Raw genomic sequence first — 25,714 nt, 5'->3', positions numbered from 1 at the left:
TGTCCTCGGATCTACATCATGTGCCCATGGTCACAAGAACAGAATCCGAGCACTTGTTCCTTAAAAAGGAAGCAGAAAAAGGGCAAAAACCCCTTTATTTACATGACTGCGAATTCCTTTCATTCACAGTCAGCCAGGCTTAGCAAACAGTCTTCCAAAGGAATGTTTATCCACACGAACCTTATCTCGTTTGGTGAGCTGCCAGATAACTAGTTTCCAAACACAGGGCAAGGCCACACTTGGCACAGTCTCTTACAGTCACAAACAGAACTTTCCACTCTTGAAATGACCGAAGAAATGAATTGTTTCCTGCAAAAGCCCCCTCCCCATTCGCTCCTCTTTTATGTCCTATGGGAGGGGCCAATCACCTCCAAGGTGTGGCTTTACTCCCAAGTCGACCCTGCTTTCTTATTTGTTCTTGTCTTCTGGCAGCTCTGCGCATGCGCACACTGGGAACAGGCTCCAGCTGTTCCTCTGCCTCACTGCTGTTTAGCTCCCGGTCTCTGACACAGAGCCCTCATCTGAGCTTTCTTCAGCCCCCAGGACTGGCCTATGTTCCTCCCCAACCTCCTCGCTGGCCGCTGGTGGACCACAACAGCATCTGGGAACCAGCATGTATTTATTGATGAAGATTGCAGAGTTCTGGGGCCATGTGACCACCATTTGCGACCTTCCCAGACTTATATACCTATGAAGCGGTATATAAGTCTAACTGCTATTGCTATTCGGTAATGAAACATCTGCAAGAAAACAGCCAAGTGCAGAGAACACCCAGGTTTTTTTGATATTAAGATTATATTAAATTAACAGAGTTAGAAGGGACCTTGTAGGTCATCTAGTCTAACCCCCTGCCTAAGCAGAAGACCCTACACCACTTCGGACAAATGGCAGTCTGTTCTCTTCTTGAAAGCCTCCAGTGATGAAGCTCCCACAACTTCTGAAGGCAACTTGTTCCATGGGTTGATTGTTCTCCCTGTCAGGAAATTTCTCCTTATTTCCAGGTTGAATCTCTCCTTGTTCAGTGTCCATCCATTCTTCCTTGTCTGGCCTTCGGGTGTCTTGGAAAATAGCTTGACCCCACCTCCTCTCTGTAGCAGCCCCTCAAATATTGGAAGTCTGATCTCATGTCTCCCCTGGTCCTTCTCTTCCCTAGACTAGCCAGGCCCAGTTCCTGCAACCGTTCATCGTATGTTTGAGCCTCCAGTCCCCTCATCATCCTGGTTGCTCTTCTCTGCACTCTTTCTATAATTCCCACAGTCCTCCTCCTTCTCCTCTCTCTGCAAACCCCACTCCCTTCTAGCACTGATGATGTTACCTAGTTGGCTAGTGAAAGTCTGCAAGAAAACAGCCAAGCTCAAGCACCAAGGACCCCACAGTCCTCCTCCTCCTTCTCCTCCTCTCTGCAAACCCCACTCATTTCTAGCACTGATAATGTTACCTAGTTTGGTAATGAAACGTCTGCAAGAAAGCAATCAAAAGAATTTCAACCCTGAGCTACAAATATTCTCCTTTATCAAAATTCTGCTCTTTGGAGGAAGGAAAGCAAGGCAAATCTTCTTGTGCTAGACTGCCATCTGCTGTTTCTTGTCTTTGCACCACACAAACACAATGTAAACTTCACAAAACACAGGCTAGTCTTAATGGGCTTTATTTGGGTTTGACTTAGCATATTGGGAGGGGGGAATTTAGCCATGATAGTTTGTAAAAAAACCATTGATTTAACTTATTTATATCCCTTTGTTATTTTTACAAAAAAATCAAGGCAAGTACACACACACACACAACTGGCTCAGACCTTAATACATTGTGTGAAGCCAGCCAATCTTGTTAATTCATTAATCCATGATTAAGCCAAAGCTAATTTACCCTGGCAGACAAATCAAGTCCTAATTCCAATCAGAAGAACTTTGGGATTGCTTTAATTTAGCAATTTAGCAATTTAATAAATTTATATGCCGCCCAATCCCGTAGGACTCTGGGCGGCTTACAGAAACAAAAGTAAAAGTTAAAATAAAGAAGAGATACAATTTAAAAAAAAACACACCAAACATTCCGTTTAAGTGGGGCTGGACCTTTAAAAACACAGCACACTCATAAACTGATTCATTAAAATAGTTGCATCTTTCTTCCGGCTTATTACGGAGAGTAAATTACTCTATTGTGGTTCTTTTAATGAGCAGAGAGGTGACATCCTCTTCTATGTCATCTTTGCAGTGGGCACACACTATTTTTTACAATTTATTTTATTTTACTTATTGGTTAACGTCATTCGCTACCCTTCTTGCTGTCAGCATAACTCTAAGAATCAAGGTTCTTCAGTTTCTTTGGGGGTAATCCAGAGTATGTATGGCTGTGAAGGTTGGACCATAAGGAAGGCTGAGCACCAAAGAATGGAGGCCTTTGAACTCTGGTGCTGGAGAAGACTCCTGCATTGAGTCCCTTGGACTGCAAGGCCATTCAACCGGTCAGTCCTGGAGGAGATCAACCCTGACTGCTCTTGAGAAGGCCAGATCCTGAAGAGGAAACTCAAAGACTTTGGCCACATAAGGAGAAGGAAGGACTCCCTGGAGAAAGAAGAGCCTCGTGCTGGGAATGATGGAGGGCAAAAGAAGGGGACGGCGGAGAAGGAGGGGGCTGGATGGAGTCACCCAAGCAATCGGTGTGAGCTTCAATGGACTCCAGAGGATGGTAGAGAACAGGAAGGCTTGGAAGAACGTTGTCCATGGGGTTGTGATGGGTCGGACACGACTTCGCAACTAACAACAACAATCTAGAGTGTTTGGGAAACTGGCTCCTTTAACAACACAATGCCAAGGAGACAGAAGGGATTCAGGAATAATCAGTGAGAAACTGACCAGACATGGAAAGTGAGAGATTCAACCTAATATGAATTGATGATCTCCATCAGAGTTCATTGGATCTTTTTAAAAAGCCATCTGAATTTATTCTTCTATTTTAGCCAGTAGGGATAAGGTTTGTGTTCTGCTTTCTAAACCAGATGAGGGAATAATATATAAGAAGCCCAAAGAAGCATCTTTTGTCCTTTAAAAAAAATATAACATACAAACTTTCGGTAATAATCAGAAAATCAGACAGGGCAAACCCACTGACTGAAGGCGGAAAGCTAATTGCTTTGAATTCCTCCAGCTACTAAGCTATAAGGTAGAAAGGTAAAGCTTCCCCTGCTAGTCGTTCCCGACTCTAGGGGGCGGTGCTCATCTCCGTTTCAAAACCGAAGAGCCAGCGCTGTCCGAAGACGTCTCCATGGTCATGTGGCTGGCATGACTCAACGCCGAAGGCACATGGAAACGCTGTTCCCTTCCCACCAAAGGTGGCTCCTATTTTTCTACTTGCATTTTTTACATGCTTTCCAACTGCTAGGTTGACAGAAGCTGGGGACAAGTCACGGGAGCTCACTCCGTTACGCGGCGCTGGGGATTCCAACCGCCGACCTTTCTGATCGACAAGCTCAGCGTCTTAGCTCCTGAGCCACCGCCTCCCTACTGAGCTATAAATCAGGCAAAATTAAAAAAAAATAAAAACCCCACCCCAAGTCTCTTTGGAAGGAACTCCTACCATAAAAAGCAGGTACCCACAGCCCAGGAGCAGAAGAGAGAGATAAAATATCTGAATCACGGCTTGTGGATCAGGAAAAGATTAGCAATTCATGATTCAGGGCTTGTAATTATAAGCTGGGTAAAACTGTGCAGAAGGGAGGGGAAAAAAAGAGACTTTTCCATGACGTAAAAAGCCTTGGAGGGAAACCACAGTGCTTGGAGGCAGCTGTTCACTCTTCAGGGATGTGATTAGAAGCAGCATAGGAGAAAAAGGCCAATGGTACATCCATCCGGTGGCTGCCAACTCAGGCCCGGCTTACTGGAAACCCGTCTGGAAAAAGCAGGGGATCACTAGGGGGAGGGAAAAAAACACACAGAAATCTCAACCTATTTTTCTGGATCACACCGACAGAGTACGCGGCTTAGCTTAGAAGAACACCTGATGGCCATGACCAGGGGGGGCTTTTACCAGGTTCGCCTGGTACGTCAGTTGCTCCCCTTCCTGGATCGGGATGCTCTGTGCAGAGTCACTCATGCCCTCGTCCTTTCTCGCCTGGACTACTGTAACACTCTCTACATGGGGCTGCCCTTGAAGAGCACCCGGAGGCTTCAGCTGGCCCAGAATGCGGCTGCGCGGGTTGTCATGGGGGCACCTAGGTGCTCCCATGTTATGCCCCTTTTAGGCGGCCTGCACTGGTTGCCGGTTGTCTTCCGGGTGCGATTCAAGGTACTAATTATGACCTTTAAAGCGCTCCATGGCGAGACCACCTACTGCCACTGGTAGCCTCCCACCGTCCAGTGCGATCCCACAGAGTTGGCCTCCTCAGGGTGCCGTCGGCCAGGCAGTGCCGGCTAGCGACCCCCAGGGGGAGAGCCTTCTCCGTGGGAGCGCCTTCCCTCTGGAATGAGCTGCCCCCGGAGCTTTGTATAATCCCCGACCTCCGCTCCTTCCGACGCGCCCTAAAAAGTCGGCTTTTTTCAGCAAGCCGGCCTGGCCTGAATCAAAACAAAACAAATGATTGATTACTGTTAATTTTAATTTGAATTCTTTTTTTAAAAAAATGTCATTGTCAATTTTAATTGGGTTTGGGATATCCTATTTAATTTCTTTTTAACTTTTGTATTATGTGTTTCTTTTAATGTTGTACGCCGCCCTGAGTCCTTGGGAGAAGGGCGGCATATAAATCGAATAAACCTAAACCTGACTTTCCCAATATTGTAACTACAACTCCCAAAATTCTAGGTGACTATCACTCCCAGAATCCCAGGTCTGTTGTGACTACAGCTCCCAGAATCCCAGATCTGGTTCCCCGACAACTGACAATTCAAATAGACTGCATTTGAAACATGGAGGCTCTATTTGCCCAAGGCTATCTGTTAACGGTTCTCCTGATTTAAGAATACAATCCTAAATCCTAAGTTTATGGATCTGCTCCTCATAGGAACCAACGGATTCAATGAAATACGTGAATTATTGCAGTAGGGGGCAGAGAGAGAGAGACCTCCCAGCGTTGGGTCAACGGAGATGATGGGAAATGGGAGTCCATCATTATCTAAAGTGGTATTTCTCAACTTGGAAGAGGTGTGGACTTCGACTCCCAGAATTCCCCCGTCTGCATGGAATTCTGGAAGTTGAAGTCCACACCGTGTTCTCCGGTGAAGAGGCGGTATGGAGTTGAACACTGGCTCTCTTTCTCCTGAAGTGTCCCTGGCCAGGGAAGCATGGACCACGAGGGAAGCGTCAGGATGAGAAGACAGTTTCGCCCGAAGTGAAAAATACGGTATAGGGCAGGGGTCTCCAACCTTGGCAACTTTAAGACTTGCGGACTTCAACTCCCAGAATTCCCCCGTTTGCATGGAATTCTGGAAGTTGAAGTCCACACCGTGTTCTCCGGTGAAGAGACGGTATGGAGTTGAACACTGGCTTGACTTCAACTTCCAGAGTTCCTCAGCCAGCTTTGTTGAAGTCAAGTGGAGTTGAGTTCAGCTTTGTTGAAGTCAAGTTGAGTTGAGTTCAGCTTTGTTGAAGTCAAGTTGAGTTGAGTTCAGCTTTGTTGAAGTCAAGTTGAGTTGAAGTCCGCAAGTCTTAAAGTTGCCAAGGTTGGAGACCCCTGGTACATGGGTCTTCAGCACGGGCAGTGGTTGGACTAGAAAATGCCCAAGCCCCCTCCCAACAATGCTGCTGATGATGATAAAGCACTATCCACCTCACAGGTCCTGTACGATACGAACCTTCTCTTCTCACACAGTGTCTTCTTCGCTTTCCTCCGAGCTGCTGATCACAATGCTGGCCGCCTCTGCAGAAAAACACAAGTGTGAATGCCACATGAGGGACCGAGACGCCCTTATTCAGCCCCTTGGGGGGCAGGGAGACGTGGGAGCTGGGTCAGAATAGGCTGCAAGTTGAGAGATTACCTACATCCGTGATAGTGAACCTAATGGCACTCGTACCACAGGTGACACGCAGAGCCATATCTGCCGGCATTTATTTTTTAAAAAGCTTCTTCTTTTTGTTAAGTTGTCTAGAACAATAATAAAGCAGTCTTTCAAAAAACTAAGTCTAATAATTCGAACATTCTATAAGGATTTATAGTTATTGACTTGCCTCCTTGCAGCCAACAGCAAACAGCCTATTTCAGTTTAGCCTGATTAGCACAAGGGGACACAAAAATCTGCTTCTGCCACCCAGCAATTTGCCTCCTTGCAGCAAACAGCAAGTATCGCTTTCAGTTTAAGCGCCTCCCGATCATCAGCTGTTTCAGGCTGCAGAGCCGAGGTGGCGCAGTGGTTAAATGCAGCACTGCAGGCTACTTCAGCTGACTGCAGTTCTGCAGTTTGGCTGTTCAAATCTCACTGGCTCAGGGTTGACTCAGCCTTCCATCCATCCGAGGTGGGTAAAATTAGAACCTGGATTGTTATTGGGGGCAATATGCTGACTCTGTAAACTGCTTAGAGAGGGCTGAAAGCCCTATGAAGCGGTATATAAGTCTAACTGCTATTGCTATTGATTGCTTTAGCCCCCATGATGGTGAACCTATTCTCTGGGCACATGAGGCATTGCCCTGTCAGCTGGCCAGTGTGCATGCGCACGCTGGCCAGCTGACTTCAGCCTTCTTTTGAGGCCGTTTTTCGGCCTCCGTAGGCTTTTTTGAAGCCTCCAGAGCGCAAAAAAACGGCCCTATGGACAAACTGGAAGTTCGGGGACAGATGTCCGGTTTGGCCAGAGAGCCATTTTTCACCCTCCGGAGCCTTCAGGGAAGCCTCTTGAAGGTCCCTGAAGGCTCCGGAGGGCGAAAAACAGACCTACAGGGAGCCGGTGACTTTCAGGTTGCACATAAGTCCGTTTTTCACCTTCCGGAGGCTTCAGGGAAGCTCCTGAGGCATCTGGAGAGCATCCAGGGGGAGCGCTGTTTTCGCCCCCCCCCCCAGGCTCCTAGAAAGCCTCTGGAGCCTGGGGAGGGTGAAAAAAACCATGGCAAAAGCGGGGGCGATCACGCGCACAGCATTATGGGTGTGGCACACCGGCGCATGACACCCCCCCCCCAGTGCTCCCCCCGCTTTTGGCACGGGAGCCAAATAAGGTTCGCCATCACTGCTATAGCCTATTACAGCCTCCACAAGCCCCATTTTCCTCGTTTGCTGCAAGGAGGTAAACTTCTAGGGGCCAGTGGGCAGGTGAGGCTACATTCAGTGTATGGGGGGAGCGCCTTATACTCTGAAAAATATGGTATGTGTAAAAAAAAAACCTTGATTAAAAATGTATGCCGCCATCGCCCTATATAATAAAATGTTGGTCCTCGTCGTTTTGGATTCCCATCTGGGCTACCTCCCAAGGGACACCCGTTTGTCTGCCTTGAGTTGTTTCCGTGACCCGACAAAAGGGCGAACAACAAAACCGCGCCCGACTAAACTGTGTCGCTAAAACCGCGACGTCATCAACGCGCCGACAACAGCGCATCAACAGAAGGGCGATTTACAACAGCGCGTCGGCAGAAGGGCGATTTAAGTTAAGGTAAGGGTTAGGTTTAGGGTTAGGTTTAGGGTTAGCGTTAGCGTTACGTTTAGGGTTAGATTTAGGGTTAGGGTTAGGGTTGGGTTAGCGTTACATTTAGGGTTAGATTTAGGGTTAGGGTTAGGTTTAGGGTTAGCGTTACATTTAGGGTTAGATTTAGGGTTAGGTTTAGGGTTAGCGTTACATTTAGGGTTAGGTTTAGGGTTAGCGTTAGCGTTATGTTTAGGTTAGGTTTAGGGTTAGGGTTAGGTTTAGTTATACAGCGTGCTTCTGTCGTCACACTGTTGTCAGCGCGATTCAGCGCTCATTCATCGGAGCGCTTTAGAACACACGGTTTTGTCACCGCGGTTTAGTCGGGTGCGGTTTTGTGGTTCGCCCTTTTGTCGGTGAACCATTGTTTCAGATGTCAAAGCAACTGAGCTGAGATGCCCCCATGAGAAGGTCTTCTACAGAAAGCCCCCCCCCCTCCACTTTGAAGGGTGCCCTTTCATTCTCTCCCCCTGGAGAAAGTCTTCTTGTCATGCAACTTGTGTTTGTTTACCAAAAAAAAACCTACCTGCTTCTCCTCCTACCTGATTCACAAATCTCAGGAGGGGAATCTTCTCCAATCACCAACAGCTTGGCAGGTCCTCTATGCTGATGTTCTGGGGTCGACTCGCGGAACGGAGGCCGCCGAGACTCGAGGACGTTCTCCTGCTCTTGCTGGTCGGAGACCTCAGAATCGTCGCACCCATGTTCTTCCAACTTCATCATCTTGGGAGAAGCCTGGGTGGACTTGTTCACCTGGATTATCGATCGCTTGGCGGGCGGGCTCATCGACGTGGCCTACAATCCAGAATTGGAGAGTTTGCTAAGAGTTTGATCGAGCCCGTTCTACGTTTTTGTCAGCAAGAGAAACATGCTCTAAACCAGGCTTCCGCCAAAAAGCACAACGCAGATTCCTGGTCCCGACAAAACCCCTTTTATTCAATGGATGTGAATTCCTCTCATTCAGACTCAGCCAAGGCCTGGCAAACAGTCTTTCAAAGGAGTATTTAAGACCACAGACCTTATCTAGCTTGGAAAGCTGCCATGTAAATATTTCCCAAACACAGTGCTGTGCAAGGAAAGGCCGCGCCCAGAGTCTCTGAGATTGGAGGCAATTGAAGATATTGTTTATGTAGTAAGAAAAAATAATTATAAAGATGAAAAAATAATGGAAGAGAATAATTTGGCAGAAAGTGGAAACAAGACTATGAGGTAAAATGGACTATGTAAATGAGAGGAGGAAGAAGAAAAGGCAACTCTTTTGTTTCTATAATAATTAGAATTTGTATTTTTAAAAAACCTTGAATTGGAAAAAAAGCACTGTAAACCAAGGGTAGTCAACCTTTTTATACCTACTGCCCACTTTTGTATCTCTATTAGTAGTAAAATTTTCTAACTGCCCACCAGTTAGCAATAGCAATTAGACTTATATACCGCTTCATAGGGCTTTCAGCCCTCTCTAAGCGGTTTACAGAATCAGCATATCGCCCCCACAGTCTGGGTCCTCATTTCACCCACCTCGGAAGGATGGAAGGCTGAGTCAACCTTGAGCCGGTAAGATTAGAACCGCTGAACTGCAGATAATAGTCAGCTGAAGTGGCCTGCAGTACTGCACCCTAACCACTGCGCCACCTCAGCTCTTGTTCCACAGTAATGTTCCACAGTTCCACAGTAATGGTGATTTATAAAGTAGGGAAGTAACTTTACTTTATAAAATTTATAAAGCAGAGCTGTAAACTATTGATAGGAAGGGTTAGTATCTAAGTGCTATTGCTAAGTGGGAAGGAAGGAAGGAAGGAAGGAAGGAAGGAAGGAAGGAAGGAAGGAAGGAAGGAAGGAAGGAAGGAAGGAAGGAAGGAAGGAAGGAAGGAAGGAAGGAAGGGCCTGGGTGGCACAGTGGTTAAAATACAGTATTGCAGGCAAACTCTGCCGACTGCCATCAGTTCGATCCTGACCAGCTCAAGGTTGACTCAGCCTTTCATCCTTCCAAGGTCAGTAAAATGAGGACCCAGATTGTTGGGGGGCAAGAGGCTGACTCTGTAAACCGCTTAGAGAGGGCTGGAAAAGCACTGTGAAGCGGGATATAAGTCAAAGTACTATTGATAGGATGGAAGGGAGGAAGGGAGGGAGGAAGGAAGGAGAGAAGGGCTGTGGTGGTGCAGTAGTTACACAAGGACGTAAATGAGGACCCAGATGTCTGGGAGCAAGAGGCTGACTCTGTAAACCATTTAAAGAGGGCTGTGAAGCAGCGTTTCATAAGTCTTAAGTACTATTGCACTTTTCCTTCCTTCCTTTCCTTTCCTTTCTCCCTCCCTCCCTCCCAATGGTTAGAACGCAGCACTGCAAGCTAACTCTGCCCTCAGTGAAGTTCGATCCTGATCGGCTCAAGGTTGACTCAGGCATCCTTCCAAGGTGGGTAAAACGAGGACCCAGATTGTTGGGGGCAGGAGGCTGACTCGTAACCTCTTAGAGAGGGTTGTAAAGCACTGGGAAGTGGTTTATAAATCTTAAGTTCTATTGCTACACTATGGGTGGGAAAGAAAGAAAACTGAATAAATTAACATTATTGCAGTCAAACCTACTGAGTGTTTTTTGGGGAGTGGGAAATGAGCAAGAAACTTTTTTCTAGGATCAAATACATGTTAGCTTAACTTAGAAGCAAAACCAAAAAGAAGTAATTTCAGAGTAGAACTGTTTCCACACCTGCTTCAAGGAAAATTCGGTGATTTTTACTGACTTTTTCCTCCGTTGTGATAATACTGGAATCCCGCTCCCCCACCCCCCAAAAAACCCTGAAATTGACCAGCAGAGAAATCTGAACAGGTAAAATAACAAAACAGTTATCTGCAGAAAACCAAAAACTTACAAAGCCCTGTAATGTTTTGGCAACGCTGACGGTGTACGTGGCTCTCTTTTGTTTCATCCCTGGAGATTTGGAGATTTCAGGTTTCTCATTGTGCTGGCTTTCCTGTAGCCAACGGTAACGAAAAACAAGAGATTAAAACAAGCCTTAACGCGGACAGAGATGGAGAGGAGGAACCTGATCTGCGTGATCTTCCCGATAAAAAGATATTTGAGAAATGCTACACGGGAAATCCTCAACTTATAACCTGAGCCTAGAATTACTGTCATTATCTGTGCCAGTCACTAAGGGGGGTCAGCATGGGACCAACCTGATTTTATGACCTTTTTTTTCAACAATTAGCAGGGGGTTGAGACTAGATGACCTCCAAGACCCCTTCCAGCTCTGCTCTGCTCTATTCTCTTATTCTGTTCTATTCTAATTTTCTTTTCTCTTATTCTCTTCTCTTCTATTCCATTCCATTCTATTTTCTGTTCCGTTTCCAGCAAAAAATCATTGTAAATCTTAAAAGGTCCCAAGATTGAGAAACACTGATCCAAAAAGAAAGATCTTTGGGATTGGCCTTCAAAAAGACAACATGTGGGCCAAAATCTCAGCATACTTGAAGGACCATTCAGATGAGAAATGCAAGTTGGAATGGAGAAGATGGATTGACTATATTCAAAACAAATATCGGACTAAGAAATTTCAGTTAGCTTATGAATGAATGAACAAGGAATGTTACAATTTACTTAAAGTTAGCTTTACAAAAGGGGAGTTAAAGTACAATCGAAGGCACGATGCTAAAGTTAGTTAGTTCATTTTAGTGTATGATTGTTAAATGTTTATACCCTGTATTTTGCTCTGGGAAGTTGGGGGGGAGGGAGGGTTGAAGGGGGGTAGGGGTGGGGTGGAGGGAAGGAAGGGGAAATATTTGTAAAATTTATTAAAACTCTTTAATTAAAAAAAAAGGCAATTCCAAATGGATGCCAAAAGATGGCACCTTCTTACTGGCCAAATTTGAGAATTGTTTCACCTTTGTTTAAAAAAACCATTTTTGATCAACTGCAAGTCCATCAGTGATTTTACCTGATCAACCTTCTTCCCATTTCCAGAAGGGACCCTTTACAGGACAAGGGAAGAAATAGCGCCCTGTGATCCAGGACCCAGGCCAGCACCCAATGGGCCTCACCATCTTTGATTCAAGGGTCCACTATCCACATCCATCCAAATCAAGCTTACCGAATTGACCATGGGACTGGGAGATCCAGGCGTGGGAACAGTGCACCCAAAAGCATCTGCAAGCAGAACAGAGAATTAAGGGTAGAATGAGGTGAGCAAAGCTTGGGTGGAAGCCATCTGCCTAAGGTTCCACCTCAATTCTTCATCTGAAAGAGAGAGCAGGTGTTCAGCACCAATTCCTAAACAACTTTAGATCAATCTGTAGCATCCAAAGCTTCTCCGCTCATCATCTTGTGGACTTCAATTCTGGGAATGGAAGTCCACAGATCTTAAAAGTTGCCAAGGTTGGACCCCCTCCCCCCTTGCTTTAAAGCTCTGGGCCCAGTTGGGTTCCGCATCAAAAACGGCATCGATACAGATACGGACTTTCACGTTCTTCCACCTCTTGCTTAAGACACCATTGCCCCATCTGAGAAGGAAGAACCACAAACACCTCCATTTTTGAAAGCTTCTCACCTTCTCCTTTGACTCTCTTAAGCAGAGTTTGGAGGTCCCTTCGGATCTCGTCGAAGTTCTCCACTTGGCTCGGAAAGCTGGAAACGGGCAGCTTCACTTTCTTGAGTCTCTCCAGGGACTCCTTGATGAAGGGGTGCATGTCCATCATTTCTTGGTCAGAGGCAAAGAGGCCCATCTTCTCCACCAGCTGCTCCCCGGCTTCTATTCGCTTGAGGATCTGTTCCGTGGACTCCAGCTTCTTCCTGGCTTCTTCTCGCTCCTGGCACAATTGGAGGTCCACTTTCTTCAAAAGCTCCTCCCCCTTCTGCTGGATCCACTGGATCATGTCCCCAACCTTCTTCTGGATAAGCCCGTGGGTCTCATTCCGCACCGTATCCAGCTTCTTCAGCCGCTCGTGGACATTGTTGTGGGTACTCTCGTAACTGACCTTCTTCTCCCCGATCTCCTCCTTCAGCCTGTTCAGTTCCTCCTTCCGGTTCTCAATTTCCGTGCGGATGTCACTGTAAAGCTTGGCGTTGTAATGTTCTCCGTCGAGCAGGGCACAAGAGCAACAGAGTGCTTTGCGGCAGCCACGGCAATAGATGCTGTCAAGCGCAAGCAGACCAGTTGTTAAAAGAAGATATCTGACTCCCTTCTGTCCTTTCCCGGATTAAAAGGGCTGCGTTGCCTATTTGTTTTCAACTTATAACGGTGTAGAAGTCGACCAGGTTGAGCCCAAGGGAGGGAGGGGTGAAGCAGGTCAGTAGTCTCATTGCACCCACAAGAGATCCAAGTCCAGCCCACCTTGAATTCCACTGACTTCTTATCTCCCGCTAATTTCCCCTCGACTGTTAGTAGTTCAAATTCTCCTAGAGAGCTTACGCTTGGGATAAACCTTGATATTCATTTGAACAGCCTGGACACCTGATTTCCTGTGCTGGACTGATGGGCCTCCCCAAAACTACCGTATTATTCGGAGTATAAGACGCACTTTTTTCTGCCCTAAAAGAGGGTGAATTTTTGGAAATACACTGAATGTAGCCCCACTCACCTACCGGCCCCAACCCTTTGGCCTCTGCCTCCCAGCAATTTACCTCTTTGCAGCAAACGGAGGCTTCAATAAGCTATAGCAATCCCTGCAACCCGTAACAGCTGATGGTCGGGAGAAACTGAAAGTGAAACTTGCCCTTTGCTCCAGGAGGCAAATTGCTGAGAGGCAGATTTTTTTTTCTTGTGCTAATCAGGCTGTTTGCTGCAAGGAGGTAAGTCAACAACTACAAATGCCTATAGAATGTTCAAATTATTAGACTTATTTTTAAGGGGCTGATTTATTATTATTCTAGACAACTTAACAAAATGAAGAAGCTTTATATAATAAATGCTTGATCTGAAGAGGCCCCGTGCTATTGTTTTAAAAGGTGCTTTTCTTTTAGACATCAGAGAATAACTTTACTTCCAGAAAGGACATCAATTTTAACAGCATCGGTACAAGTATACTCTGAAATATAACACTACAGTGTGTATTGTTCATACTGTTTGCTGTTTGTTGCAAGGAGGCAAATTGCTGGGAGGCAGAGGCAGATATTTTCCCCTTGTTTTCCTCCCCAGAAGCTAGGTGCGTCTTATACCTCATTGCATCTTATACTCCGAAAAATAGGGTATGTTTTCTTGCAGACATTTCATTACCCAGCTAAGTAACATTGAATTGAATTGAATTTATTGCATTTATATGCCGCCCTTTTCCCCGAAGGGGACTCAAGGCGGCTCACAATCCAAGTCAGGGAAGGGGGTACAGATAAGGGATAAAAAAAGACGAACAAAACAATACACAAAGCACACAACAACATCACCAGTGCCAGTCCCTGCAGACCCTTACCTTATGACTTGATTGTTGTGGTTGGGCTCGGGACAAAAGAGGGTACAAGACTTCTTCACCCCTTCCAGAAAGCCGTGGGCCGTCTCTTTCTTCAGGTCGTTGAGCCGTTGGGTCTCGTGGCTTTTCTGCTTCATGAACCACTGGTGGGATTCGTAACACTTCGGGCACAGGAATTCCTCGCACTCCTCGCACCAAAACTCCGCCGCTTCTTTGCAGAGATTGCAAAGCAGCTCTTGATTGCTGACGATCTTCTGGTAGGTGTTCAGCTTGGCCTGAAGTTTGGAGAAAAGCAAGTTATCCTGAAGGGGAAATCTGTCCGAGGCCTGGGCGGAGCTGCCACATACCGGGCACTGCCCAATGGGCTTATTTTCCTCAAGGCATTCGAGGCAGAGGGTGTGCAGGCAGTCTAGGAGTTTGGGGTTCTTAGCTTCTCTCTTGCATCTCTCGCACAACAGGAACTGGAAGTCTCTCTCCATCGCTGGAGAAAAAGAACAGAAGACAAGTGTCATCCCTGCAAGCCATCTTTCCTTGTTGGACTTCAGGCCTGCCACACTTTCTACTGTGGGGAAATGGGAGGTAGGGGATTATATGGAGTTGGGTGACATGTAGCCATAACAACATTCTTCTTAGAAAGCCAAGGTCATCTTTGTCTCTGTACCTGGCCGGATGTGGATGGGAGGAATCTGTCTTCGTGGCAGTGGGAGATTGGACCATGTGATGGACTTGTGGGTGTTGGGGGGGGGCAGGATCTTGAACTTTCAACTGGGTGGGGAGACCTGGAAGCTTTCAGATTCGGGTTTTCCCAGAGGTGCCAACATGACACATCTCTAATAAATTGGAACTTTGAGGAAACACAACTCTTCGGGCATCCCAGGGGAACGCTGGGAGTTTTAATTTAATATATCTGGAAGGCATATTATTAAAGGCAATCATCACCTTTATTGGGAAGTATCAACCCAACCTTTTTAGTCCCCGCCATAGCCTAGTCCCACCACTGGGGGGAATCTAATAAACCCGAGACTCAATACGAATCCCCGCCCTTTCTGGAGTCGCCCCAAACCCAACTTGGGTCTCTTCGGCACGTCGGAACGAGGTCGACGCGGGGAAGAAACCCTGGCTCGATAGCCTGGAGCCGCTTCCCAGTTCCAGAAGGCTGGGCAAACTGGTCCCCTCCCCCCAATGCGGAGAACAAGACCCCCCGCCTTCCGTCCCTCCCTCCCTCCGAGACCCCCGGAGGAGAAAACGCACCCCAGGCTCAACGCACCCAATGCGTCCCTGGATACCGGCGGCAGGAGGGAACAAAGCGGGCTCGGCTGGGTAGGTGGCGGCGTCTGCCTTCCCCTCCTTGGAAGCGCGGAGAGGCCGCAGCTGCAGCCGCTGGACAAAAGAGGGTGGGAAATCTCGCTGCTCCGGTTCTTCTCCGGGCGGCAGGCAGAGAACTGAAAGTTTCGTTTTCTCCCCGCCAGCAGGAGAGTCGAAAGCCAACAGGAAGTGGCAGCCTTGGTTTGCAAGTGGGAGGAGAGTCAGCTAGCATATCCAGGGCGGGGGGGGGGGGGTGGAGAGAAAGGGGCAGAGAGAGAGAGAGAGGAGAGGGGGAGAGAAATAAGAAAGAGAGAGGGAGGGAGAGAGAAAGGCAGAGAGAAAGATTAGAGGGGGAGAGAGAAAAGGGCAGAGAAATAAGAGAGAGAGAGAAAAGGGCAGATAGATAAATAAGACAGCGAGAAAGGGGCAGAGAGAAATAAGAGAGAGAAATGAGAGAGGGAGAGAGAAATAAGAAAGAGAGAAAGGGGCAGAGAGAAATAAGAGAGAAATAAGAGAAATGAGAGAGAGAAAGAGAGAGAGAGATAAGAAAGAGAGAGAAAAGGTCAGAGAGAGAAATGAGAGAGAGAGAGGAGCAGAGAGAAATAAGAGAGAGAAATAAAAGAGAGAGGGGACAGAGATAGAAATAAGAAAGAAATAAGAGAGAGAGGGACAGAGAGAAAGATGAGAGAGAGGGGGGGGCAGATAGAGAGATAAGAGGGAGAGGGAGAGAGAGAAAGGGGAGAGAGAGACCTGGCTGCACAGAGATCTACTTTATCTGAATCCTCCCCACCCCCATCACGGAACAGGACAGAATCACAAGAGTTGGAAGGGATCTTGGAGGTCTTCTAGTCCAACCCTCTCGCCAAAGATGGAGACCCTGGTCTTTCCCAGCCCATCTACCCCCTGGATTGCCCCATTCAGCCGCCTTTTGAAAAGAGACAGTGGGGGCCAAAGGTCTGTCACTACTGAGCATCTTCAAAAGGGGGGAGGGGTTCCACCATGACCCCCACTTTATACCAAAGGGGAAGGAAAAGTCTTACACAAGTTACATCACTTCTTATTTCCAAAATGTGTGCGCCAGGGCTTCTTAAGTTTACAGGGGGGGAAACCATTTAAAATGTGTCTTCTTTTTTCAGTTATGAATTTGATTTGGAGAAAGTGGGAATTCATTTCATCTCCAGGACTTTGAGCTCTGAATTTGGACTGGAATTGCAGATCCTAGAAATACATGGAAAGAGGGCAGTGGAAGGATCTGGACCTTCCTTCCTTCTTTCCCTCCTTCCTTCTTTCCCTCTGCCATCTTTCCTTTTTTCCTCCTTTCCTTCCTTCCTTCCTTCCCTTCTTTCCTTCCCCTCCTTCCTTCCCTCTTTCCTTTCTTCCTCCTTCCCTTCCCTTCCTCCCTTCCTTCTCCCTCCTTTCCTTCTCTTCCTCCCTTCCTTCTCCCTCCTTTCCTTCCTTCCCTCCTTCCCTCCCTTCTCTCCCACCATCCTTTCCTTCCTTTTCCATCCTTCCTTCCCCTTCCTCTCTCTCTTTCCTTCCCTCCCTTTCTCCCTTTTTTCCTCCCACCTCCTTTTTGTTCCAGAATCCATTTGACTTCCAAAGCTGCAACAAAATTCCCATTTCACAAACAAACTATCGGAGATCAAAGGTTGGCTCGTTCCCTTCCACCTCCCCCCTCCCTTTGAGTTTTGAGAAACTTATCTACTATCCTTGGAGCATCCCTCTCCCCTCCCTCCCTCCCTCCCTCCCTCCCCCCCCCAGCAGGAAGATTTCCCTGTTCCAAGGGAGTCCTCCCCCAGGGGGAAAGTCTGAATCCTCCTGCAGCGGTGCGTGCAAAAGAAGAGCGCCCGCGGGCGCAAGAGAGAACCACCCGCCTCCTCCTTTCGCAAGACGAGAAGCGGGTTGCCAGGAAAACGAAAGTTAAAAGCTTCGCAGACCGCGCCTTCCTCCGGGGTTAGAAGGCTGCCCGGGTTTGCAAAAGAACTGCGATGGCCGGAAAAGCCGCCTCGGAACCCGCTTTCCAGTTGACGGTAAGCTTCGGGGGTCGGTTTGTTGCAAAGTAAGCAGGGTAGGGGATGGGCGGGCGGTGGGCTGTCAACCCCGGAGCAGAAAGACAGCAGGGGCTTAGCCCTCTCCAGTGCTGAACACTTCCTGCAGTTTGGGGGTGGGGGAGTGGGGGAGAAGCCCCCCACTTTTCCATCAGTTTGGTCCCATCTAAGAGTTTTACAGGGGGGGCGGAGGGAGAGGGGAGATGCTTGCCCTTAGAACACCTGGGGGGGGGCTGCCCCCTTCAGAAGGGCTTGCAAAGATTAAGACATTAGAATAGCAATCATAAAACCACTTAATTGATAAGGGGGAGAGAATGTAAGATGTGTTATATATAGAATAGCACAGAATAATAGTTATAATATATGTACATAGATAGATGTAAGATGTATTTACCCTCCCCAGGCTTCAGGAAATACTCCTGAGGCTGGGGAGGGCAAAAAATGGCCCCCAAAGGGCCAAACAGAAGTTATGGAACAATCCATTTCTGGCTTCCGGAAGGGGAAGGCCTTCGTGCCTGCTAGGGGAGGCCGTTTTCCTCCCTCCCCAGTCTTCAGGAAAGATTCGGGAGCCTGGGGAGGGTCTCGTGTGCATGCACATGGGGTGGGGTGGAGGGAGGGGAAATAGAGTGGGCAGCGTGGAGGCGCAATTTTGGCACACAGTAAGGAAAAGGTTTGCCATCCCTGGTTTAGATTTTTCTACCCAACGGAGAATCAACAGCGTAGGAAGGAAACCAAACAAGGAAACTAACTCACTGTGGCATTGTTAGGTCCCCTTGTTTGCTTTTCGTTTGTGGCTGACTTCCTCCTCCTTCTAAGTCCTCCGCCACACCCAACATTCCACATGTCCCGGCTAGCAGTATCCGACGTCCTGCTCATATTTCATTAGTTCCCAGTTGTGTTCATAGAACCGGATTAACTGAGATCTCCCCCTTTCACAGGCGATGAACCAGGAGTTCCAGTTCCTCCTATGTGACAGATGCCACGCAGAGGTGGCCAGCCCCAAACTCCTGCCCTGCCTTCACAATCTCTGCTCGCAGTGCCTGAAAGAAAATGAAAAGGCCGATCTGTGCGCCATCTGTGGGATGGCAGAGATTTCCGAGAAACTGGACAACGTTTTCTTCGCCAACCTCCAAGGCAAGCTCGGCCTCTACCAGAAGTTCACTGGGGGCAAAACTTTGGTTTGCCACAACTGTAAGAAAGGGGCCAAGTTTTGGTGTTCTATCTGCCAAGACCTCCTTTGCCTCTCGTGCTTCCAAAGCCACCAGAAATACCTGAAGCACCATAGTCCCCAAACGAGACCGCTGAAGGAATTCCAGGCAGAATCTTGCAAAGGCTTCCTCTCAACCATCAGCAAACCCATGTTTTGTTCCAAGACGGGGCACAACACCCAAATGCTAAGGTAGGTTCTCCATTTCTGCTTCATGCTCTTCATGATGGGAAGAAGAGAAGTGCCATTCTTGCAGATGAGTCGCCAATTTCTCATGATGGAAGCACCTTAGCTTGGACAACCACGAATCTGGATAGTTCTTTAGGGACAATTGTTCTAGCTGTGTGTTGGGTATCTCTAGCTATTTTTACTAGGGCAATCTTTGTTTGGAGAACAGGCAGAGAAGTCCCTGAATCCCACTTCATATTCAATTCTCTGTGGAATCCTTGCTCCTCTCTGACTTTGGGTTCCTTGGTGTCCTGAGCTCCAAGCTCAAGGGAGTATCAAGGATCCCACAGTTCCACCCTGAACTTCAATTATTCTATCGTTATTCCATCTATCTGTTCTCCTGTGAAGAGGCTTCTCTTAATATTGATGGTTTATTTCCTCCATAGTTTTAATCCAGGGTAGGTCCCGTACTCAAAGCAACAGATAGCTTGGGCAATCATGAATCTGGATATTTTGGGACAATTGTTTGACTCTTGTTTGATTTATTTTTTAAGTTTTTTATTTTCTCTTTCAAATTCATTCTTAAATATACCTTCTTATAATTGTTATTTAACATATGTCAATTCATATCTTTTTTCTGCCTGTATATTTACATTTTGATATTTTCTTATGTAAGTCTTGTTGGATTTGACTAGGTCAATCTTTGCTTGGGGGCCTCAATCAAAGAGAGCCCTAAATCCCTTCTGTTCTCCATCTGTTTCTCCTAAAAAGACACTTCTTCCAAACTTCATGGTAAATAGTGTACTTCCTCCATAGTTTTAATCTAGTAGTTTCAGATGTTACTCAACAGGTAATGTTTTTCTCCTTCTGAATATGATTGTGACATGCTTGAAGATGCTCAGGTGTCTTAACATGACCTGACGGGGTGCTAAAGACCCAGTTTTGAGGTCCATGAAGTGATCAGGGATGGACAGCAGTTCCAACCACATATCATACGTTTTGCCTTTCTTGTTTCCCCAGCCTCTACTGCAGGCAGTGCAGTCAATCCATGTGTAATACTTGCGCCCAACAGGACCGCAAGCACATGGGTCAACATTGCAACATCAGCCAGGAAATCCAATCCAGGCAGAGCGAATTGCAGAACATGATCGCAGAGCTGATGGAGAAGAAGAACGTCTACGACAAGACCTCCAGCAAACTTGAGGATATCGTTAAAAACATGGAGAAGATGAAGAATGAGACGCAAGAGCTCATCCAGCAGAAGATAGAGGAGATGATCCAGATGTTGCGAGCCAAGGGCAAAGGATTCTTAGCAGAGGTAGAGGCCCATCATAACCACCAGGTCCAAGACGTGAAGAAGAAGCTGAAGGAGATGGACGGCGTGGTCCAGAGAATCACATCCAGCAAGAGGTTGGTGGAGAAGTTGCATCTCTATGCTTCTGGCCAGGAGGTGTTGGAGATGCATCCTTTCCTGAAAAAATCCATGATGGAGGTCAAAAAGAAGCAGCCCTCTACGGTAAAAGGAATCAAAGTGAGCACCTTCCTAGATATCAAGAGCCAACTCCAAAATCTGCTTGAAAGAATGACAAAAGACAACGGTAAGGTTTTGCAAAGATGTGCAGGTAGTCCTCCATTTATAACACATGGAATTTCCGTCACTAAGCGCCGTTATTAAGCCAGTCGTCAGGGAAATGGACCCAATTTAGGATCATTTCTACCACAGTCATTAAGTGGCTCCTGCAGTCATTAAAATGAATCCAGCTTCCCCCATTCGCTTGTCGGAAGCCAGCTGTATTGTAAGACACCCAGAGTTGTTGGGCATGAGATGGGCGGCAAATACATTTCATAATAAATTAATAAACTAGGAAAGACACAAATTGCATTCGTGGCTGTGGACCGCAGGATGTGGCTGAAAACTGCCATAAATGCAGGTTGGTTTCCAAGCACCCAAATTACAGCCACGTGAGTGTGGGAATGGTGCAAATGGTCGTAACTTCAAGGACGGGTCATAAGTCATTTTTTCTATGACTTCCAACCTTCGTTAACTGAATGGTGGCAAGTCGAAGGTTCCTTCATGTGGTTTCTACAATTTTAAAACTTTTGAGAGAGTTAGAGGGGCGGTTTAAAAATACGAAATATAAATCGGTAAATAAATCAATAAAACCACAGAGGCTGAGGCTCATCTGAGTAGTAGACCGATCTTAGGCAACCAGTTGTTTCCCAGAGGATCTGGAGCTACGAAGCCAACACCAGAGGCCAGCATTAACAGTGCCTTTTAAGAAGCTAAATCAGGGCTCTCCATAGTTGGCAACCTTAAGACTTCAATTCCCAGAATTCCTCCGGCAGCCATGCATGGAATTCTGGGAGTTGAAGTCCACAAATTATTAAAGTTGTTCCATGACAGTCCTCTAGTCCAGGAGTATCCCAAGTGTGGTAACTTTAAGACTGGTGGACTTCAACTCCCAGAATTCCATGCATGGCTGCCAGAGGAATTCCACCAGTCTTAAAGTCACCCCGGTTGGAGTGGCATGGAACTACTTTAATAATTGTGGCTGTATTTAATCTATTATTGCTCTTTCCAAGGTCCCAAACACATAGCTTTCTGAAAGAGACAGAATTGCCAGCAAAACAACTGTAGGATTATATTTTTTATGACTGCATCTTTACCCTCTTGCCCTGTTTTCTAATCCTTTTGTTTTCTACCTTCTATAGAAGCTGTTCCCGCTAAACCCCAAACTAAGCCACAGGAGGTGAGATGATTTGCACAGATATCCCATATATACAGACTATATATTATGGTATAAGGTTTCTTGCGTGAGCTGTGGGTTGGACTAGAAGACCTCCAAGGCCCCTTCCATTATTCTGAATCTGTTTGTTAAAAGGCATGGGTTTTGTGAGTTACAGCAGACGAAGGATACAAGGACTACCTGTATCCAAGACATGCCGCTCACTACTGAAATATCATCATTTTGTTTTGTTTTCCTTCTAGAACATTTCTAGAAGATTATTGGTAAAAAGGGAATGCATTGAGCAGGAAAAGAACACTGAGCACCATCCCAAAATGGTCAAAATTGAGCCGTTAAATGATGAGGAACCAGGGACCATTTATGGAGCCACTGGAAGTTCTTACGTCCCAGCAACTCAAGAAGGCCTCAAACAATCCCTTGATGACACTCTACAGATTGCTCATAACTATTTACATTCATCTGATCAAGGTAGTGTTACATTCAGGACACCTCATCTTGAAATTTCAAGAGACCCTTAAAATTCTCTGCATAAAAGAGATCCTATTTTTGGAGATATGAAGGGCAGTTTTTCTGTGTGAGGTTCATCCCAAGGAAGGCCCAGAGAATAATGCTGCCACAAGGATGATGATTGATGAAAAGGCCTTTTGATTATTTAAAGGAAGAGTTGAACTTATCAAAACCCTTATCAAAATTGCAAGTAGGAGATTATTTGTGTGACTCATCCCCCCATTGTTCAATTTTGATTTAAAGGAAGAGTTAACCTTACCAAAAGCCTTATCAAAATTGCAAGTAGGAGATTATTTGTGTGACTCATCCCCCCATTCTTCAATTTTGATTATTTAAAGGAAGAGTTAACCTTATCAAAAGCCTTATCAAACTTGCAAGTAGCAGATTGTTTGTGTGTGTCCCCCCCCCCAAGTTGTTAAATTATTTGAATCCCACCACTGAATAAACCCAATTACAGGACCAATGGGGCCCCTGTTAGAAGGCCTGAAAGTTAGGAACCTCCTGGAGAAGGTTTATCTACGTGGTAACTACACATAGATGTCGTGATTGATGCTGTTAATGGAACATTATCCAAGAAGTAGCTTTTCATTGTGATTTCATTATGGCTATTCGTTAACACATGTCCTTTCTTTAACAGAAGATAACTGTTCGATGAACGTTTCTTCAGAAGAAGAATCCACTGATGATGATGATGATGAAGCTGAGGTGAGTCCATATTCACCTAGTTCCAGAATGCCATCTCCTTGGCATTCTCTTCATGAGTTTCTGCCGCCAAGAGGTACAATGATTTGTAGACCAATAAATTTGAGGACATCTATCTATGCCACCTCAAGAAACGATTCACGGATCCTCCTTTCACTGCATTGTCTGGGACAGCAATATCTCTGTTGACCAGGTCTAAGACGGAGAAAACAGAGTACTCAGCTCGTTTCACGTGATTTCTTGTCATCAAGAAATCCAACCCACCAAGCCACACTCACAGAACCGGTAGTAAAAACAATCTGAATCCCACCACTGATCTCAACTACAATTTATTTACTGCAATACATCTGTTAGTTAACAAGATTCTTGCCTTAACAGTTGAGTTTCATGATTCAGTTCTACCACATTTTACCAAAAAAAAATATCATGATTGAGGAGACAAGTCAAATAGTTCTGTATCTCCAGAGCATAACGTTGATTGTTCATCTTCTTTGTAGATGTCGATCCTTCCCCTGGACATCAACCTTACATCATCCGGTGACCAGAAAAGTCCTATGAAGTATCCATTATGCCAAACGGAAGATGTCAGCACACAGTCCAAGATCATATTCTTTGACCTCAAGTCTCTGTGTAAGTGGCCTTGATCTCCAAGATATTGGTGAGCATATCTATCCTGGGAGCCAAGTGTGGTCACCTTGCCTGAAGTAGGCCAACTCAGCCTTCTGTTTCATAGAATGACCTGAAACCACAAAGCATGAGGGACACCATCACCCCTGACAAGAGTGGCACTAAGGCCCATAGCCTTGCAGGCAGTGGTGAAATTCAAATATTTTTACTCCCGCTTCTGTGGGTGTGGCTTGGTGGGCATGGCAGGAGAAGGTTACTGCAAAATCGCCATTCCTTTTCCGATCAGCTGGGACTCAGGAGGCAGAGAATAGATGTGGGCAGGGCCAGCCAGAGGTGTTATTTACAGGTTCTCCGAACAACTCAAAATTTCCACTACCGGTTCTCCAGAACTGGTCAGAACCTGCTGAATCCCACCTCTGATTCCCAGGCTGAATCCCACTGTGCCACTGCAGCTCACTTGGTGCCGGGGACACTGCAGATTGTCCTAAATATAAACTGGTTGTCATGCGTCCAATTGTATCTCACGTGACCATGGGAGTCACATGGCCATTGTAACTTCAAACCGTCACTAAATGAACTGTTGTAAGTCGAGGGCTACCTGTATTCTTGTTAAGTATGAGAAACGTGTTAAGGTCCATCGCTTTCATCCCTCAACCTAGACCAATGATGTCTCTCTTTTCAATGCAGCAGGAAATATGCTTCACCTGGTCGCCCTCGGAGAGGACACCACCATTTTCAGTGTCACGATTTCCTGCCTGGAGACCACAAGGGACCTTGTGTTGGGCATGGATGAGTTCCTAAAGTATCTCAGCAGCCTCCAGAGGCCCATTTTGGTGGGATTCAAGCTTTGGTCCATGGACGTCCCTGGCCTGCTTGATGCCCTTCAGAAGATGAACAAAGAAGAGCAGTTCGAGGCGTCCATCTTTGGTTTCTTGGATGCTTTGCCCCTCATCAGAGAGAAGTCCCCAGAAATCTCTAATTATACACTGAAGAATTTGGACAAGAAACATCTGGGGGGACAGTTGGACAGCACCAAGGCGGGTGAGTGCGCCAAGACTCTCAAGGACCTCTGTACCATGTTTGAAATTAAGAACCTGTTCCAGAGAACGCCTCTAATCGCCTGCTCCAGCTTCAGATGTTACGCCTCACTTCAGCCTCTCCTGCGGGAGAAAGTCCTCTCCATGCCCTCGGTGCAGACTTTGGCCCTGCACAATATCTCCCTTCTCACCCTTCAGACTGTCTATCAAAGCGATCCCGAGAAAGGGCTGAAGAAACTGTGCAGGCACTTGAACAGCAGGCTGAGGATCGGGGAGAAAAAAATTCAACGGTTGAGCAAGATCCGCAAGTATTTCGAAAATATCCCATCGTCCTCTCAAAGTTCTTTCCTTCCAGAGATTCATTAAGGAACACTCTTCGTTACTGTGGGGTTAAAATGTCCTGACCGAGGCCTCCTGAGATCATGAAGCCGACTGTCAGCCTCTGTTTTGCTGCTTGCTTTTCGGCTGCCATTGAAACGGGGAGGGAGGGCATGGTATTTGGGTGGGGGAAATAATCTGTACAGGAGGACTGTTAATTGGGAGTTCTTATCACGGTTTGCGCATGTGGAAGGAGGGGAGTTTCCCGCCAAGGCCAACTGTCCAGCATTCCAACCTGATGATGATGTTTGAAGATGTTTCCCACCTGACGGTTGTGGTGATATATGATTGGACTGTGGACTGGGGTACCAAGGGGAGGGGAATGAATCATGTATTGATATCTCTTGCTTTTGCATTCTTCTGCTCAGATCCAGCTTTGCTTCGCTTCTCATCGTTTATAATCAGTAAAAGTACACTTAATTCTAAAGTTGAGTTGAGTAGTTTCTTTCTTGGTTATTAAGTGAAGGAGCCGTGACACCGACTCCTTGTCCCGATAAAACCTCTTCTATTTAGGTTAAAGGGAATTCCTCTCCAGCAAAGTCCCGGCCAACAGTCTTTCATGAGATTTCACTACTACAGGCCTTTTATCAGGCTTGAAGAGCTGCCAGGCCGATATCTTCCAAACTCCAAGCAGTAGCAGCAATTCCTTGGCAAGAAATCAGGAACAGATCTTCACCCTCATGAATTGGACTAATTGTCTCCTGCAAACTCCCCTTTCACTCCTCTTTATTTCTTCTGGGAGGGGCCATTCACCATCCACCTGTGCCTTTACTCCCAAGTCGGCCCTTGTTCCTTAGCTGTTCTCCTGGCAGCTCTGCTCATGCACACATCGGGAACAGGCTCCAACTGTTCTTCTGCCCCACTGATATCTGACTCTGAAGGCAGCTGATAACTGTCAGACGGCCCTGGCCCCCTCCCCGCCTCTGACACAGAGCCCTTGTCAGAGCCTTCTCCGGACTCCAGGACTGGCCCAGGTTCCTCCCCAACCGCCTTACTGTCT

General features: G+C 46.7%; 2 protein-coding genes across 5 annotated transcripts; one reads left to right on the top strand and one right to left on the bottom strand.

Moving 5' to 3' along the window:
• Positions 1 to 1,632: 1,632 nt before the first annotated feature.
• On the bottom strand, positions 1,633 to 15,466 carry PML (PML nuclear body scaffold). Of its 4 annotated transcripts, none has more exons than XM_087704028.1 (8): positions 15,240 to 15,466; positions 13,992 to 14,469; positions 12,137 to 12,720; positions 11,681 to 11,736; positions 10,463 to 10,564; positions 8,142 to 8,394; positions 5,790 to 5,854; positions 1,633 to 3,908 (listed from the first exon to the last, which is right to left on the bottom strand). In XM_087704028.1, the coding sequence occupies exons 2-7, from the start codon at positions 14,465 to 14,467 to the stop codon at positions 5,799 to 5,801; spliced, it is 1,527 nt and encodes a 508-aa protein (XP_087560154.1). In that variant the 5' UTR covers positions 14,468 to 14,469; positions 15,240 to 15,466; the 3' UTR covers positions 1,633 to 3,908; positions 5,790 to 5,798. The 4 variants fall into 4 exon arrangements, with proteins under 4 accessions (XP_087560154.1, XP_087560155.1, XP_087560153.1 ...); XM_087704029.1 differs by having other exon boundaries at positions 5,765 to 5,854; positions 15,256 to 15,466; XM_087704027.1 differs by having other exon boundaries at positions 15,256 to 15,466.
• A 1,697-nt stretch (positions 15,467 to 17,163) lies between these two features.
• On the top strand, positions 17,164 to 25,141 carry LOC148048435 (protein PML-like). The gene is made up of 8 exons (XM_087707590.1): positions 17,164 to 17,323; positions 18,280 to 18,740; positions 19,737 to 20,314; positions 21,429 to 21,472; positions 21,706 to 21,931; positions 22,608 to 22,675; positions 23,170 to 23,302; positions 23,987 to 25,141. The coding sequence occupies exons 1-8, from the start codon at positions 17,282 to 17,284 to the stop codon at positions 24,700 to 24,702; spliced, it is 2,268 nt and encodes a 755-aa protein (XP_087563716.1). The 5' UTR covers positions 17,164 to 17,281; the 3' UTR covers positions 24,703 to 25,141.
• Positions 25,142 to 25,714: the final 573 nt, after the last annotated feature.

This window comes from Thamnophis sirtalis, unplaced genomic scaffold (genome assembly GCF_051295495.1).
Source record: "Thamnophis sirtalis isolate CommonGarterSnake01/CBP01778 unplaced genomic scaffold, rThaSir2_p1.2 scaffold_2, whole genome shotgun sequence".
NCBI classification, from domain to species: Eukaryota; Metazoa; Chordata; class Lepidosauria; order Squamata; family Natricidae; genus Thamnophis; species Thamnophis sirtalis.
Note: the sequence above shows the minus strand (reverse complement) of the source record. Positions and strands in the feature narration are given on the sequence as shown.